This window comes from Rousettus aegyptiacus, unplaced genomic scaffold, assembly GCF_014176215.1.
Source record: "Rousettus aegyptiacus isolate mRouAeg1 unplaced genomic scaffold, mRouAeg1.p scaffold_m13_p_14, whole genome shotgun sequence".
NCBI classification, from domain to species: domain Eukaryota; kingdom Metazoa; phylum Chordata; class Mammalia; order Chiroptera; family Pteropodidae; genus Rousettus; species Rousettus aegyptiacus.
The window spans coordinates 10,428,462-10,447,221 of record NW_023416289.1 but is presented as its reverse complement, the minus strand read 5'-3'; the positions used below and the strand labels follow the sequence as shown (position 1 = coordinate 10,447,221).

Below are 18,760 nucleotides of genomic sequence, written 5' to 3'. Positions count from 1 at the left end.
GTGAACAAACTATTTTCATTTGTCTAGGATAAATTCCTAGATGTGGGATTGCGGGGTCATATAGTAAGCGTTATGTTTTAAGTTTATGAGAAACTGCCAAACTTTTTTCCAGAGTGGCAGTACCATTTTGTGTCCCTACCAGCAGTGTATGAGAGTTCTAGTAATTCTGCATCCTCCTCAGCACTTGGTATTTTAGCCATTCTAATAGGTGTGTAGAGGTATCTCTAGTACCTAATGCAGTTGAGCATCTTTTCAAATGTGCTTATTTATCATCCTTATACCTCTTTGGTGAAGTGTCTGTTTAGTCTTTTGCCTATTTTTTTAAATTGCATTTTGAGAGTTCCGGATGCAAGTCCTTTGTTGGATATGTGGTTTACAAATATCACAGTCTGTAACTTGTCTTTTCATTTTCTTAGCAGTGTTTTTCATAGTACAAAAGTTTTGGAATTTTTCTGAAGCCCATTTTATCTTTTTTTTTTTTTTTAATGGGTTGTGCCTATGGTGTAATGTCCGAGAACTCTGCCTAACTCCAGGTCGTGAAGGTTTTCTTCTGTATCTTAAATGTGTTTCACATTTAAATCTGTGACCCAGTTAGAGTTAATATTTATAAGGTATGAGATTTAGGTTGAGGTTCTGTTTTTTTGCATCTATGCAGTTAATTATGTGTGTTGACTTGCCCCTTATATGACTGACTTATCCTTTTAATGTTTGTGGTGATATCCTCTCTTGCATTCCTGATATTAGTTATTTGTGTTGTTTCTTTTAGAGTTTGGCCAGAGGGTCATCAGATTCATTGGTCTTTTCAAAGAACTGGCTTTTAGTTTCATTGACTTGATTTATTGTTTTTCTATTTTTAATTTTATTGATTTCTAATTTTTAATCTGCTTTTTCTACTTTTGGGTTTATTTTGCTCTTTTTCTAGTTTCCTAAAGTAGAAACTTAGATTGCTAGTGTAAGATATTTCTCCTATTCCAATACAAGCATTTCATGCTATACATTTCCTTCTAAGTACTACTTTAGTGTATATCACGAATTTTGATAAGCATGCTTATGTTTTTGTTTAGTTCAGTGTATTTTCTAATTTCTCTTAATATTTCCTCTTTCACCTGTGGATTACTAGGGAATGAATGTATTGTTTAATTCTCAAGTACTTGGAATTTTTTTCCAGTTATCTTTCTATTACTGATTTCTAGTTTAATTCTGTCATGATCAGAAATCTTACTTTGTATGATTTCATTCATTTAAATGTATTAACTTTTATTTTTTAATGACCCAGGACATGTTCTATCTCAGTAAATGTTCTGTATGTAATTGAGAAGACTGTATTCTGTTGTTGGTTGAGGTGTTCTATAAATAGTGTTTAGGCCTAGTTAGTTGATGATGACATTCGGATCTTCTATGTCCTTGCCGATTTTCTGTCTAGTTTTATCACTTACTTGGAGGCATGTTGAAGTCTCCATAATTGGGGTTAAAATTTTTTTTTCCTTTCATGTCTGTCAATTTTGCTTCATGTATTTTTTAGGTCTAGTCTTAGGTGCATTTGGAATTAGGATTGTTAAATTTTCTTGGTGAATTCTCTCTTATTAAGCATGGAATAAATCACTCTCTATCAGCCCAATTCTCTCTTATTGGGCTGATAGAGAGTGATTTATTGCATGTGTTGGGGATCATATCTTCTCTGGTCAGAGAGAAGAGTTCCCCTTCCCTAGGTTTTAGGTGCCTGCCTGGCTGTTGCTGCCGTTGCTGGTCTGCTATTGCAGTATGGCTTAGTGGCTGTGGTGGAGGGAAGGAAAAAGCCAGAAAGTCAAAAGACAGATTTTTCTCCTTTGTTCTTTATCTTTCTTTTCCTGTTCCTTGGTCCAGAAAGAAGATGTTCCTTAGAGTTCCTTCTCTGTACCCAGTGAGTACTTCAGAGGTTTAGGCTGCCCTTAGATCCAGGCAGGACAATTCTGGAGGAAAAATGATAACCTCTTGCCAATTTGATGGAACTTTAAATTCTGCTTTCTTTCTCCTATCTGCTTGCTGCCATTTGCTTTTCAGATCCTTCAGTAGCTGTGGCATGCATTTTGTCCAGGATTTAGTTACATTCAGAGGGAGAGGCAGGAGTTTCTATGGAGTGTATTTACTCCTTCTTCCCTGGCACCAGAACTTTTTTTGTTTACTTTTGATCTTAGAACGCATATGGATATATAGGAAGTTCTTTACTATGAGAATGAACTTTTGTTTTACATTCGTGTCAATTAAGGATTTTTTTTGTGATATATAGAAATCGAGTAGTATTAAGTTGTCACAGCTCAAGGAAAAAAGTACTGCTTTTCTCTAAGAGGTACCCTAGTACTGGAGGAAGAGTGCTGAGTAGGGGAATCGCAATTCAGGCTAGTAACTAATTCTGTGACTGTGTACAAGGTAGTTAACAGCCGGGATCCTCAGCTTCATTCATAAAAAGCCAGTGGCATAAACTGTATTCTTGCAATTCTGTACTTGATAGCTGAGCCTTTGCTCCAGATAACTTGTTTTTCTCTCAGCCAGCTTAAACTTTTATGTTTTTTTTTTTTCCTGTTGGACTACATGTTTTGGGGCAAGACTTAAGCTTTTTGTAATAGTCTTTTTTGTTTTGTAGAATGATCGAGATCTTCATAGAGAAAAGTTATTTTCCAGCAGTGTATTCCCAATTGATGTTGGTTGATTTTAGTTGCCATATACTTCTCTGGTTTGTCATACACTAAGGGGTAATGATAAATAAGATTCTTTTTAAAAGTAGACTCACTGGGCTTTTGATAGTCAAAAACTGATTTTATATAGCTTTATGTCTTTCTTAATTATATTCCACTATGTTGACATTATAAATAACATTGGTTTTGCTTACTCTTAAATTTTATCTCAAAGTCAGTGGTATATATGATTATTGTTCTTTAATTATTTATGAAAACTTCCAAGAATGAAAATGCCCTTATTGGACCTTTTTGACTTTTAAAAAGCTTTTGATTATGAAAAATTTCTAATGTACATGAAGACAGAATAATATAATATACCATCATGAAATTATAAACCTTCAGCTGTGATCAACATTTGCCCATCTCATTTCATTTTTTTTTTTCATCTCCTTCAGTACTACTTTTTTCCCTGGAGTATATAAAAACATATCATGTAATTTCATGTGTAAGTATAATGTTCATTTTGAAGCATTGAGAAGAACTCTAGCCTTGGAAGTCTAAGACTTTCAGGTGCTAGCTCTGTCACTTAACACCTTTGCGATCTTAAGCAAACTGCATAGTTTTGCTCTGAGACCAAGAGTCTTCATAGGCAAAGTGGGGTAATGATCTCTGCCGTTTCTTCAAAATGGTCTAAGGAACAAATGAAATAATGAAGATCATGAATATAAAAATGCTTTATAAACTTCAGACTCTAGACCCTCTGGTGTTTTTAATAAAGAGTAACAAAACACTATATAGGTAGCTTTATATAGTTTACAACATGTGGTTTTAAGAGGGCTAATATAAAGGAGCATATTAGGGAACTTTTCTAAATTCCTAATGCACTGTTCCCACCTTGAGCATTAATGCTATGAAGTGATGGGAGTGGGATATCTTTCTGGTATGTTGGATTAGAACATTGAGAATCATCAGTTTAAGGATTCCACAGGTAATATGTACTGAATATTATTGTAATATCTTTGCCTATTTTTATCATTTTTCTTAACATTGTTGAGGTATAATATACCTAGAGTAGAATGCACCTATTTTAAGTATACAGTTCAGTGAGTTTTGAGATACATACCCATCACGAACATTTTTATCCCCCTAGTGTTTCCTTGCATCCCAGTCAATCTTGCATCCCTACCTTCAACTTTAGCAAATCATTGATAGCTTCGTCATCACTATAGGTTACATTTGTCTTTCCTTGAGTTTCATATGTACTCTGCACAGCAGAATGTTTTTGAGACTTTACCATGTTATGTATTGGTTCTGGTTTCTTCTGAAAATATTCTTTATATAAGTATACCATTCTTATTCACCTGTTTATGGACATTGGAATTGTTTCTAGTTTTTGGCAGTTATAAATGAAGCTTCTATGAACATTTGTGTACAAATCTTGGTGAGGGCATATATTTTCATTTCTCTTAGGTAAATACTGAGTGGATTTACTGAGTTACATGCTAAGTATATATTTAAATTTACAAGAAATTACCAAATTGTTTTCCCAAATCATGAAATCATTTCATTTTGTATTCCCATGAGCAGTCTATGAAAAGTTCATTTGTTCTATATAATTACCAATACTTAGTATGGCCAGTCTTTTTAATTTTAACCATTCTAATGGTGTGGAGTGGTATCTCATAGTTTTAATTTGCATTTCGCTGTTGACTAATGATGCAAAACATTTTGTCATGTGCTTATGACCATTCATATATTCTCTTTCAAGAAGTGTCTATTTAGATCTTCTACTTGTTTTTAAATAAGATCGTCTTATTAGGTTATAACATATTTTGAATAAACTTTATCATATAGAAATTGTATTTTTCTCTTTCTATGGTTTGCCTTACTTTCATAATGACGTCCTTTGAATAGTAACGTTTAATAAAGTCCATTTTATTAATTTTTTCTTTCATATTTTGTGCTTGTTGGGTATGAAATCTTCTGCCCTAACTTAAGTTCCCAAAGATTTTTTCCTGTGTTTTCTTATGAATAATTTTTTGTTTTAACTTTGATGTTTAGGTCTGTGACCCATTTTGAGTTAATTTTCATATATTCTGTGAGAGTAGGGTCCAATGTTCATTTTTTTTCTCATATAGCTCTCTAGTTGTGCCGGCACCATTTGTTGTAACACTACCTCTCTCCTGTTGAATACCCATGGACCCTTTGTTGAAACCCATCAAGCTGTTTCTTTCTTTTTTTAAAATTAAATTTATGGGGGTAACATCGGTTAATACAATTATATAATTTTCAGGAGTACATTATAATTTGACATCTATATATTTTATTGTGTATTTACCACCCAAAGTCCAATTTCCTTTAGCTACCATATATTTGATCCCCTTTACTCACTTCACCCGCCCTCACCCTACCTAAACTTGACCCCCTTTACCCATCTACCTACCTCCTCCTCCCCACCCCTACCTTCTGGTAACCACTAGTCCATTGGCCATGTCCATGAGTCTCTGTTTGTTTGTCTTGTTCATTTGTTGCTTTTAGGTTTATATCCCACATATAAGTGATAGCATGTGATTTTCAACTTTTTCTGTCTGGCTTATTTCGCTTAGCATGATTGTCTTGAGGTCCATCCATGTTGTTGCAAATGGCGGTATTTCATCTCTTCTTTTGGCTGAGTAATACTCCATTGTGTATATCTACCACAGCTTCTTTAGCCAGTCATCTATCGTAGAACACTTTGGTTGCTTCCATGTCCTGGCCACTGTGAATGATGGTGCTGTGAACATTAGTGTGCAAATATCTTTTCAGATATAGATTTTTAAGTCTTTGGGGTAAATACCCAGTAGAGGGATTGCTGGATCATATGGTAGATAAATTCTTAGTTTTTTGAGGAACTTCCATAATGTTTTCCATAGTGGCTGTACCAATTTGCAGCCTGTATGGGTCTATTTCTAAACTATCTATTTTTCTTTATTAGTTTCAAGTCTATTTTTAAATTTAGTTCCACATTGTCCAATTATATCTTTATAGTATATCTTGAAATTGGTAGTGCAAATTCTCCAATGCTGCTTTTTTTTTTTTAATGATTGTTTTGGCTATTATAGGTCTTTTGTTTGTTTGTTTGTTTAAAAAGTATTCATGAGAATAAGACACTAATAGTCTTATCCTCTGAGATTGGTTTATTAATTTTTTTCCTCATCACACCTTAAAGAATAAGTACTCAGTATTCTGAGATGATTACCCTTCCTTGGAAAGGTGATTTAATCTGACAATTAGTGTTCAATCCTAATGTCTCACTTGGTTGAGCTCAGCTTTGATTGTGATTATATTTAATATTCTTCTGATACTTTGTTGAATATGTTGAGTTTAAGAACAGTTGAGCAGAAAATATCTTCTCTAAGATTAAACATAAGTCTTTACTGCTTTAAAGATTGAATAAAGATTTGGGTTGAGTTTAGTTATAAGAGATTTTGATGTTAGTGATGGACTTTACATGTTGGTCTGGCCTATGTCATATTTTGCTTAATTTAATACTTAACATCTTTTGTTTGTATTCTTTCCAGAAATTAACTGAGTTGAGGGGTTTGTATGTAACAGCTTTGCTGAAGCTTTGTATTACTGGACTTAGCAAGTTTTGAATTCTTAAAAATCACATTTATTTGGAAAGTTGTATGAATGGTTTTGGTAGTAAAAATATGTGAGCATCTTTATTTAATGTCTTTCCATATCCAGAGGATGCCAGCCCCCATCAGATTGCGGGAGCTGATCCGGACCATCCGGACAGCCCGAACCCAAGCCGAAGAACGAGAAATGATCCAGAAAGAATGTGCTGCCATCAGATCATCTTTTAGAGAAGAAGACAATACATACCGGTGTCGGAATGTGGCAAAATTACTCTATATGCACATGCTGGGCTACCCTGCTCACTTTGGACAGGTAGGCTGGGCTGAGACCACATCTAGGGAGGAGGGTACTTTTGTTTTAATGGCAGTAGCTTAGAGACTTCAGTCTTTTCCTATCAGGGAGGAGAGGGTACATTTAATAACCTGGTAGTCTTGATCATTGGGAACTGAGGGTAGAATTGAGAGAGATAGCTGCAGACCTGGAAAGGTATGACAATTGTCCTTTTTATTGGGAATCTCTTATTATGTGGATTCGATCATGTTTTGATGGCAGCTAGTTTACTTAAAGATTGACCAGGATTGACCAGTAAATTATGGTTGTTCTGTGAGATGGCCTGGACTATAATGAGTATTTAAGAAAAGTTTCGTAGATGTTTCCTTAATTATTTTCTCTGTGTACTATATAATAAGGAGGAGCACGCATGACAGATGTTTTTAAATAAAAGAAATTCGGTGGCTGCTAAATAATGGCATTTAAGGATTTTGTCCTAATTACCTCATACCTTGATTGCTATAACCACTGTGCAGATCTGCCTCCTCACTCCCCCTCTCCCCCCAACACACACACAAAAACATACTGTTTGATATAGCCAGCCTGGGCCTCGAGCATGATATTCTTAGTTATATATATCTAAAGAATCTGGTAGATTGCAGGAGTAGAAAATGGTGGCTTGGGGGCCAAATTCTTCCACAGATGTATTTTATTTGTCTTGCATAGTACTTAAAATTGTTTTGTATTTGCTGCCAATATATACAAATCAAGGAACTTCTCCTAGAACTCTGGATTTCTAGTTGCTCTTAGAAAATCAGAGGATTTGATAATGCCGAATCCACATTTTTCACAAGGCAGTAGTAGCTTGGCGACCTTCTCCAGGCTGGGCATGCATTCTCTGTTTCATCCCTGTTCCAACCTGGTCTGCTATACCCAAGTACCTATCTACAGTAATCTTCTCTTCAATCAATGTAACATAATGTAGCACTCTACTTTCTTAGGTCTCTAAAGTTTTACAAAGACCTCCATAAGGTCTTTCACATCTTTGATGAAATTGGCTCATAGTTTCCTTGGAGTTCTTGTCCCTATTGCAAATAGCGCCCACCCTTAATAGTTCTTAATAATGACATTGTAGATATGTAGAATTATAATTGAATTTTTGTGTATTTATCTACCTAGCAACATTACAGAACTTGGTTTTATGAGTTCCTGTAGACGCCATTGTTTCCATTTAGTCTGTATTATTGTCTGCAAATAACAGCAGTTCCCTTTTCCATCCTTAAACATTGTCTTTTTCCTATTTCTTTACTATACTGTACACGTAGTATACTTTTGGAAAGAAATGATAGCAGGTATTCTTGTCTTAAGCACCCTTAAGCTCAGATTGTGGCCTCTAAATATCATTTTATTCTAAAAAGGCTACAGCTTATTGGAAAGATGGCTGATTCCCAAATCTGGGGCAGGAAATATACAAAATGTGTTACTGTGCCAGAAAGCATGAAAGACTACAGAGGTCATGTTGAAAGGATTCAGTAGCCACCAGAAGAGACTGTCATGCCCCAAAATGAGAAAATTTGAGCATTAATAAGAATAATAATTGAAACATACCAAGTAAGTTTATATAAGTGAGTTCATAGTAATTACAAAATTAAAAAAAAAAAACAAACTGCATTAATCACCTTTGGAGGATACCAGAGAACCAAGTCATTATTTTGAAAACTGGTAAATGGAAACAAGCAAACATTTATCCTACCTTTCCTTATATCAGTTCCTTCAGAAGGAATTATTGCTAAGCGCCTACTGAAGAACTGTTGGTAAACCAATGGTATATATAGAGAGGAATAGTTCAGCTAATAAATGACAAAGAAATGGAATAATTGTTACTGTTTTGTAACTCTGGATGATTATCATTGCTGATAATGTTACCAGAAATAATTGTATGCCTCCTGATATAAGTTCATACTACCACCTGTGAAGTATACTTGCTAAATCAAAACAAACACTGAAAAAGCTAAATCTCATCAAGTCTCCTTGTCTGTTTAAAAAAGAGACATTTTTGAGAGTGTTCATTGAAATATTTTTTCTAGTAGGAAAACATGGGAACAATCCATACACAAAAATAATAGGTAAGTTTTGGTATATTCAGAAACGGGACTCTATATAACAACGAATATGACTGAGAGTTTTGTCTGGATGCAAATAATACTCAAAGATGTTGCGTGAAAAGAGCAAGAATATGGCATGCTTATATAAAGTTTAAAACATTCAAAAATAATTGTCTTTACATGTGTAGTAAGGACAGGCATCATTGCAAAGATGAACAGCAATTTTGAGTTTTGGTTACTCCTGGGATGGAGAGAAGAGAAATGATATTGAGGCAGAGTGTGCAGGGAGCTTCAATTGAATTTGTAATATTAACATTTTTTTAAATAAATAGGATAGAAAGATTTGATAAAACTAGTTGGTAAGTTACTGAGTGTTAATGTGTTGGGGTTTTTTTTGGTATATATTTGAGTGAAATATTTCTAAAAATTTTCTATAGAGAAAAGATGGGGAAATTGGCATGCAATAGAAATGCTGATATTTGTTTTTTGTTTTTTTCCCTCTGCCAGAATAATGAAAAACAGGCTCTGGTCTATGTAGATTTTATGTTGCCAGGCAATTACAAGCTTGTTCTTCAAAAATGTGTGTGTATAAACTAGACAATTATTTCTGAGTATTAAAATGAAATAAAGATAAATTTTTAAAAGATCAGTTGCAGATCCATTACAGCTTACAATATTTTAATTGCATCTTTTCATCAAGGTAATTGTTCACATCTTAAAACCCAAATGTTAATTTAAAAGCAAATGTGTATGTTCATCGACCTTGTGGGAAACTGTTTTAAAAATTAACAATAGATGCAGCAGCTTTTTTCTAAAGGGTAACCAGATTGTATTGATAAAGGCAATAGTTATACTTCTTCAGAAAAATGGAATATGGCCAGAAACCTGGTAAAGTTCTCTTTTTAAAAATTGCTTTGAAATTCAAAGAAAATTGGAAATTTGAGCCATCTAGAAAAACTGTGAGCATTAAATTGCCAGGCTCCACCTCAGATCCTTCCACCACAGTATGTTGGGATGGCGACTTGTATATTTCAAAACTCTCCCAGGTGGTTTTGACCAGTCTGATTTGGGAACCACTTAAGGCACTGTTTTTGTTCCAAAGGGGGCTGATAACTTCAGTCTCTTAAGCTTGTTGCTAATGACTGCTTGGAATACTTCTGCTGGGAAAAATTCCGAGGTCATTTCAAGGATAAACTGGAGAGAATTAGTGGCTATTTACCTTGGAGGCAGGCAGTGGAGAGCTGTGAGGGCTGTCCTCCACCGTGTGGCTTCATTACCTTAGTGATGAGAAAACTGAGGGACCCAGTTGTTGAAATAGGTCTCTTAGCTAGAACCAGTATTAGGAAGGCAGAGCCTGATTCAGATTGGTTTCTTTTTGTTCCACTGTGTGTTCTGTGAAGAGATAGGAACCTTTCTCTGATGTTTTACTGTTTCTAATCTGAATTGGTTGCCCTTCCTAACTTGTTTTCACAGTAGCTTGTGCATAACTGTCACAGTATATATATTTCCTACTTCAAATATTTAACTGTTGGTTTTCTTTTTATGTGCCTTTCTATAAATGAGAACGTCTAGCACATTGGTTTGTATATAGCAGGGGTTTGCTAAGTTAAAGCAAATCGACAGCGTTTCAAAACAATTAGAAAGTAAACACAAAAATTTCCGTGAATAGCAAAGAATTATTCCAATCAGTCCTTTGGGATGGAAAGTGCGGGGAGAGGAAGAAGGTTGCTATGGAAAAGCAGGTGTATTATTAAAGCGTCATTGACAAGGGAGAAATTGATAGTAGGTGAAGAACACAAAATAGGAAAAAGCATAGTCACTGGGATTAGAGATAAGGAATGAACATACTTTTTAAGCTCCTACAGCATCACAGGTAGGATAGAATAGCACAATAATCATTTATTGTACATTTAAATTAATTTTAAAAAGGCTGATTCCATTTACTGGGTTGCAGTTTTATAAGATTCTGGTCTTAAATTTTCAAAGTTTTTCATAAAACAATTCCAAGACTCAAATGTTTTTTAATATATATTGTTCAGCTTTGGAGGGGTTTTGGATTTCCCTAATTTTTTTCCCCTCTTTAATTATATTAACTTTTCTAACCACAAGTTAGATTTACATTCCCTTCATCCTGCAGTTTTTAATTTCCCCTAGTCCATATTATTTTTGGATTAGATAATGACAGTTCACTGATGCAAAATTTAAAAGATATAAAAGGATATATGATGAAAACTGTTCTGTTCTTTTTCAGTCACTTAGTTTCTCTCCTTATAGGCAAGTGGAGGCATCCATTTCTTGGCTATCCTTCCAAAGATACTGTATATATCTCCAGGCAATGGATGGATGGATGGATGGATATATGTATATTTGCCCCCTCCCTTTAAAATATATAGTCACATACTATTTGCATTTATTAATCTGTCTTGAAGATCAGCCCATATTCGTATACAGAGCTTCCTCATTCTTTTTTTTTCCAGCTTTTTTAATGGGGTCACGGTAGTATATCCAACATAGTATTCCAGTTATATGTATTAATCATAATTTATTAAACTATTACTTTATTAATGAATATTCTAATCTTACTACCTAAAATGATACAATTGAATAATATCCATAATCTGCACATGTGTGAATATAAATGTAGTATAAGTTCCTAAAAGTGGAATTGTTGAGTCAAGGGTATGTGTGTTTAAAATTTAGATAGGCCAGATCTTTCTTACTATAGCTCGGGCTATATTCTCATCACAAATGTCCTTGCACTATTGTAGCAATTTTTTGTGTTTGCTAATAACAATAGATTAAAAGTAGTATTCCAGTATAGTTGCGATTTGCATTTTTTTTCCTGAAAACTTCATTGAGGTATATTTTGTGTATCGTATAATTCACCTTTTTCAAGTGGCCAACTCAATGATTTTTTTAGTAAATTTACCTAGTTGTGTTTGCATTTGTTTTATGAGGAAATTATTTTTGTTTTCTTTGAACCGTCTTTTTTTTTTGGTCCATTTTTATGTTGAGTTCTTAGTCTTTTTAAAAATCATTTTGTAGGATTTATGTGTGTGAAATAAGTTATAAATATTTTTCCAGGTTTGTCATTTGTCTTTTAACTTTGCTCATAGAGTTTGGAGTAAAAGCAAAATTTTTTTGGTGTGACTATTAAAGCTGGACTGTTTACTGTGATTTTAAAGCATATGCTAGATTTGCAGGTTAGCAGTGTTTCACGTGGGATTTTCAAATAGCTGTAACTGAGGAGAACTAGTACTGGATGAATTTGAGGTTGTTACCTAACGGACAGATAGATTTAATTGGTTGCTATTTTCTTTTGTTCTCACACAAATGCTGAGTTATGTTTTTAGTGCTTGCTGCTCAAATATGGATATTCTCCCCTCATATTTACCCACACCCCACTTTACTCCCCTCCACCCTTTTTTTTTTCAAAATTCGAAAACTTTGATAACATTTTGAAAGACAAAACATGGTGCATTCTCAGCACTATGGCTGGCCACCTCTACCCAATTGTAAAGTGTGATCAGAGTTAATACTTCACTGGAAGATGTATTTCAGATGCCATTTCTAATTGTATAATCTTATGTTTCCCCTCAAATTTGCCACCTTCAAAAAGCATATACTTATTTTTGAAGCAAAGTCACTTTACAAATGGGGAATATTAAAAATAATTTAGTGTTTGTCCCTTTAAAGTTTAGTTTTTGTTGGCTAGTTTTTAGTAAGTTTGAAATATTACAAAAAATAACAATTTTACTTACCAGTTACTGATGACTTTTAGTGTGACTATTTTAAAACTTGGCCTTAAAAAATATGAAGTGATATTAACGCCTAAGATATATCCTTCTCATTAGTTCATCTTAGTAAAAAGTTTTTGGATAATTCGTGTAATGCCTGGTATTTGCCAGAAACATGATTTAATAAGGATGATCAAAATTTCAATCATACCTGATTCTTAGAACATTTTCTTTCACTGGTAAAATATTTATTTATAGAATGACTAAATGGGAAGATAAAAAACTTTCAGTTTGAGAAAGAGTAAGATTTTTCTAATATTTTTGTTTGATTTTTCTCATTCACTTCAGCAGTAATTTTTCTGCTGACATTGTCAAGGTGATTTTCATCATCTTCTATTTCATAATTTTTTTTTTTTAATTGAATGTATAGAGAAGGAAGGGAAGGATTGTTACCTAATCTTTGTCCATCTCAGAAGGCATTTTAGTTTTCCTTTTGGATCCTGGTAGTTCCCCCTTCGAGGCTTCTTTGACTCATTCATAATAGTATAGTCATTCTGCTACCTGTAAGTGTTTTTAATGCAGGTATGTTGAGAGAGCACTTTTTAAATAGCTTGAAATAGTCTTATTTGTTAACTCTCTTAAATTTTACTTTTGAACTTATAGGCAGAAGTAATCTCATGTGATCTTAGATTCCTATGTACATGGGTCTGCATTTGAGCCCCCCCTTGGGATGCAGTGATTCTAACTGGGCATACAGTTTGAAAAAATCTTCTTGGAGAGTCTAGCTTAGGTACACTCTTTGAAAACCACTCCTCTAGAGGAATGTTTGGCCTTTTTCATGTTACTCAAGATGGAACGATAAAGTATATCAAAGTGATTGTGACATTCAAGAAGGGCTAAGTAGAGAGACAAACTATTTAACTACAAAGACTCTTAAGCTCTGAGGATTTCTAACAATTATGTAAAGAAAAGAAATCATATAAAACATTTTAGGTTTTTTTCCTCTGCCTTCCCTCCTCCCCCTTCTGTATTTGATTCGTAAACCCTCACGTTTCCCATAGTGCTTGGTTCAAGCGCTAAGTGTAGCACTTTCCACATTATATTAAAGTTAGTTATTGTTGTCTCTTCAGTTGTACATTCCTGATGTTTAGAACAGTGTTTGGCATTTTGATGTATCCCCAGTTACTGAGTTGTTTGATATTCAAAATAGGTACCAGACCTTAAATACACAAATGAGGGTGTTCATTTAATATAACCTGGGGGTTAAATTAAGAATTGAATTTATTAATATTTTGTCATAATTTTTTATTGTTTGTATCTGTATGATTCTGTAAAACTAAGGTCAACTTCACAGATTATTTCGATGGCAAATATCATAGGACCTCAACAAGATGATCCATTCTGGAACTTGATTATTATTATCAAACTATGCAAAGATCTTAAATCTTTGCCTTTTATTTAAGTGGTTTAATAATACAGGTTATATCTATTTACTTTAGTTTTTCATTGACTCTGGGTTAAAAACATTGCCTTCTTGATTGTGGCAGCAATTTCCTAATTTTTTTTTTTTGTTTGCAGTTGGAGTGCCTCAAACTTATCGCCTCTCAGAAATTCACAGACAAACGCATTGGCTATTTAGGGGCAATGCTGCTGTTAGACGAAAGACAAGATGTCCATCTTCTCATGACCAACTGTATCAAGAAGTAAGTCTTAATCTTTTCTTCTAATAAACTGCTTTGTGATTTTAGGTTTTTCTTGTAATATGACATTAGTAAATCTATTAACTTTATATTTACTATCTAGAATATATTCGAATTGCTTTTGATTCTGTAGCTTATATATAAAGAGACTAAGCAAAGGATAAAAACTTTTGTAAGGGATAATTTAATGACATGAAAGTATCGCTCTACATCTTGAGGTGCAAGAACACAATTTAGCAGTGATTAAATTATCCCCTACAGAAGTTTTTATCCTTTGGGCCTTCATAGAATAGAAAAAGCATTGGTAAATCTGAGCTTTCTCCTATTTCCAGAACTTTGAATACCATGAATAATGAAATGTGATATTTAATAAAGAATTACAAGTGTATATTCTGAGTAAATTCCATTTAAAGGCAAAAACATTTAAGTCTCGTCAGTGATCTAATCCGAGATTGCAGTTGCCTGTAATTTAACTTAGCCCTGTGAATTTTTGTGTATAAGCTTTTTTTTTTTTCTAATGGCTTCTTTACTGATTTCCTAGTCCAGCCATATTTGTTTAACTTACAAACCAAGGAGTGCTTGGCATTATGAAGAAATTAGATGACCCATTGAGCAGGGAATTAGCAGTTCTCCCCAGCATCCCTCCTGTGACAGATTTCTGTCAGAAAGTCAGGGAAGTTCTGAGGGCCTTATTGGTTAAAGATACTTTTTGTTTGTTTTAATTTGGTTTTGGTTTGTCTATCAATTTGATCTTCTTTTTTAGATTTCTATTTAATTTGCAGCGTTTCTATATTTGACAGAAAGTAGGAGCAGAGGGTATATGGGTGATCAAATTTGTAGACATTGAGCTCTTACACTTTTCTGTGATAAGTAATGTTCCACTTTGAAATTTCCCAATGAATAATGGAAAATTTCAAAATAAAACTTAAGAATTTGTTGTAAATATTGAGTGTTTCATATAAATACATTGAGTTTGTAACCTTAATTTTGTTTTTTTGAACTTGAAATAATATTATAATGAAAATATTAAGTTGATTCATGTATTCAAGAAATATTTATTATATACTTGTGTGGCAGGAGCTGTTGTGAGATATGGGGATGGAGAATTTAAAAAATGGGACAAATCTTTGGTGTCATGGAGATTACATTCTGGATGTTCAGTGTGACGCTTATGCATTTACTCTGGATTGGCCTCGAAGAGTCTTTAATTTTTGTTTTTGCATGCTCTGCTGCCCTTATTGCTCAGGCCTTCAGTCACATGCTGATATTTGGCAGTTCTGTCTAGCAGCAAGTTTATATTAGAGAGTTAATACCAAACTCAAGTATAGGTCTCTAGCATGCTAAAAATTGAAGAATGAGGCACATAGGCAAAGAAGAAATCTTTAATTTTAATGAGACCCAGCCAAGCCCCAAGTGAGTTTAGGAGAGAGCTACTAATACTTAGAAATTGATTTGGCACTTTAGTCTAAGCTCAGTCAGAACATGGGTCCCTAATCCCCTGGGCCGTGGACCGGTACTGGTACTTTGGATTATTCGTTGTGTGTGTGTGTGTAATAAATCTGTTAATGAATGTTTTTTTATTTGCTTTTTTTGTGAGTTTTTTTGCTTTTTGCGTTTATATTATAGGAAATCATGGTATCCCAGCAGTTTTTATGTTTATTAACGAATGTTTACCTCATCGTTCATTGGGCTAGAAAAACTCTAAGACATTAAAGACCTTGGAATTAAATCTTTAAAAATTAGATATGATATTTTAAGAGCTTGCATTATGCAATTAATTGTTAAAAAATTAATGAAAAATCAACTAAATATTTTTGGGAAGTGGAAGCCTAAATGGTAAAGCCATAGGCAGTACTTAGACTTCATTTTACCAGTCATTTTGATCTTAAATATTCAAATTGGTGGAAAGTAGTAAATGTCATTAATTTACAATTTACCCCTTTTCCTTCCTTTGTTATTCAGGGAATACTAAAACAATTTGTTCATTTAAAATCAATTACGAACCCCTTACGTGTTAACTAAATAACATTTTTTAATGAAAAATAAACTGTTTTCCAAAACAAAAGCAATTCAGTGAGAAGAATGGCCTTATTTTACATTTTTGTAAATTTCTAGTATCTGGCCTAATGGTGGACAGCTAAATGCTCATATTTGCCTCTTTGTTCAATTTCTTGTGTTACATTTTAATTGAAATACATGAAGAATGTTCAGCCTTTCACAGGTGATGTAGTTAGAAAAAGGAATATGAGTTTAATAGCCTTTCAAATAACCACAGATACTCTTCTTTGATACTATATCAAAACTCTACAAGTTAGTAGATTCTTAAAGGTTAGTTATAATGTGGAATCTGAAACCATATCAGTGAAGTTTGGTACTTTGTTATATTAAAACTAGTTGGTCTGTCTTATTCATCTTTTACTCCTGCTGCATGGCTTTTGTAACATGCCTAAGGCATTTGGAAAAAAATGGTTCACTGAGGTCAAGTACTGGTAGTTCATGGTGGCAATACAGTTTTCCAAAATTCTAGCTTTTACTTCAACCTTGAATTTTATCTTTGGCAACAAAGTTTATCAGTTGTTGTGCTTGAAGTGATTGGCTCACTTGGCTCTTTTTCCAGAAAATGTTTGCCAAATACCCAAATCTTATAGTTGTCTGTCAGTTATTTTTCAAATAAAAATGATATCCATTTTAAAAGCAGCATAGTTTAGCTTGCAAATGAAATAAGTACACAAATGCTTTTCTCTGAGATTGCCACTTCAGTATGTGGCAGAAGTACTTTATGCATACTTCCCATTTCATCACACAGAGTATTAAAAAATACACACTCAGAAGTCAGGATTTAATAAAACTATTTCTACTGCGTTGTCAGGGACAGTCTTGAGTGAACCTTCTTTCTTTCCCTTTTTTTTCTTCCTTCTTTCCATCCTTTCTTCCACTGTGTGTGGCAGTGAATACAGTGGTTACTGTTGCCACTGTCTTGATTTGTGCTAATGTGCCAGTAGTTTTTTTCACCACTGCTTTTGCAACATCAGTGCAACTGTCAGTACAGGTGACAAATAATGAGTTAGTATTGTGAAAGTAGTTTGGATCTCATGAACCACCTGAAACAGTCTTGGGGACCTCCAGAGACCTGTTAAGCACACTTTAAGAACCACTGGACTAAAGGATACTAACATGCTCTTAAAGCTGGTAGAAGTAGCATAATTCATAATAATTCAGCTTCTGAGTAGTAGGACTTGATGATAATATACTCTTGATAATAAGATGATTTTATGGGTCAAGCTTTTAATATTTAATACTTTTCTGAAAGTATACTCCCTGGCTGGTGTGAAAATAATTTTGTGCAATAATCAGTGCCTGTTAGAAATAGGATTTTGAGTGTCTGTATCACCAGATACCAGACCACTGTAAATATTTACCTTAGTTTGTTAAAGGTGGTTTAATTAGTTAATTTTTTTAGTTATATTTTTTCTTCTTTTGAATAAATAGAAGTGTTAAAATTAATGTAACATCAAGGTTTATACTATACCATAAGATCAAAGGTTCAGAGTGTTTCTGTTGTGATATTTAAGTCATCGTAATCGCTTTAGCAGTACAGATTGTTTTCTGACTTTTTAAAAAGGTTTGGTTAATGTGTATCTTACCTTTTCTTTTTTTATAGTTAATAGTAGAGTATACTAAAAATCTTTTAAAGATATAGTTGTGCTCTTCCTGCTTACAGGAAGGCGATTTCTGAAAATGGTTTGCTATTCACTTGACCCAGAAAACCCCACAAAATCGTGCTAAGCAAGGGGTTCAAATCTTCGTGTTCACTTTAAGAACACTCGTGAAACTGCCTCGGCCATCAAGGGTATGCATATCCAGAAAGCCATCAAGTATCTGAAGGATGTCGCTTTTCAGAGGCAGTGTGTGCCATTCTGTCATTACAGTGGTGGAGTTCGTAGCTGTGCCCAGGTCACACAGTGGCGCTGAAAGCAGGATTGGTGGCCCAAGAAGAGTGCTGAATTTTTGCTGCACATGCTTAAAAACGCAGAGAGGAATCCTGAACTTAAGGGTTTAGATGTAGACTCTCTGGTCATTGAGCACGTCCAGGTGAATAAAGCTCCCAAGATGCAGCGCAGAATGTACAGAGCTCATGGCGAGTTAGCCCCTACATGCGCTCTCCCCGCCACACTGAGATAATCCTCACTGAAAAAGAGCAGGTTGTTCCTAAACCAGAAGAGGAGTTTGCACAGAAGATAAAGATATCCCAGGAGAAACTGGAGAAACAAAAACCTATGGCTCGGGAGTAAATTTAGCATCAAATGAATGCTAGTAAAAATAAAAAGGAAAAAATACAGTTTCATATTTAACATTGCCAGTTTTTACTTTCAGGGGTTTGCTGAGTTTTCTAAAATGGGTTGCCTTTTAACATTTACAGATAACATCACAGATATCATTGTCCAATTTCTGTTGCTTTAATAAGCCCAATGTTGCAGGGACTGTCAGTCAGTTTACTGTGTTGGTAATTTGTAATAAAGTTAGAATAAACATTTTTTGCAACAAGTAATTCTATTAATTATTTTCCTTATGGGAGAAGTGAATCATTCAGCACTGCTTGGTTAGATTGTGAAGCTTCTTCATGGGGCGTATACCAGGCAGAGCATGTTCATTTCTACCTTCTTCTTTTCTTT

General features: G+C 34.1%; 1 protein-coding gene and 1 pseudogene across 3 annotated transcripts in view; both read left to right on the top strand.

Moving 5' to 3' along the window:
* The window catches only part of AP1G1 (adaptor related protein complex 1 subunit gamma 1), a 63,780-nt gene that overhangs the window by 11,206 nt on the left and 33,814 nt on the right, over positions 1–18,760 (top strand). For all 3 annotated transcript variants that reach the window (XM_016164433.2, XM_016164431.2, XM_036231404.1), the window contains 2 exons: positions 6,384–6,587; positions 13,966–14,090. In XM_016164433.2, coding sequence (XP_016019919.1) covers positions 6,387–6,587; positions 13,966–14,090 — 326 coding nt within the window. In that variant the 5' untranslated portion in view covers positions 6,384–6,386. The remainder of the gene's footprint in view (positions 1–6,383; positions 6,588–13,965; positions 14,091–18,760) is intronic.
* Positions 14,097–18,759, top strand: LOC107520528 (annotated as a pseudogene).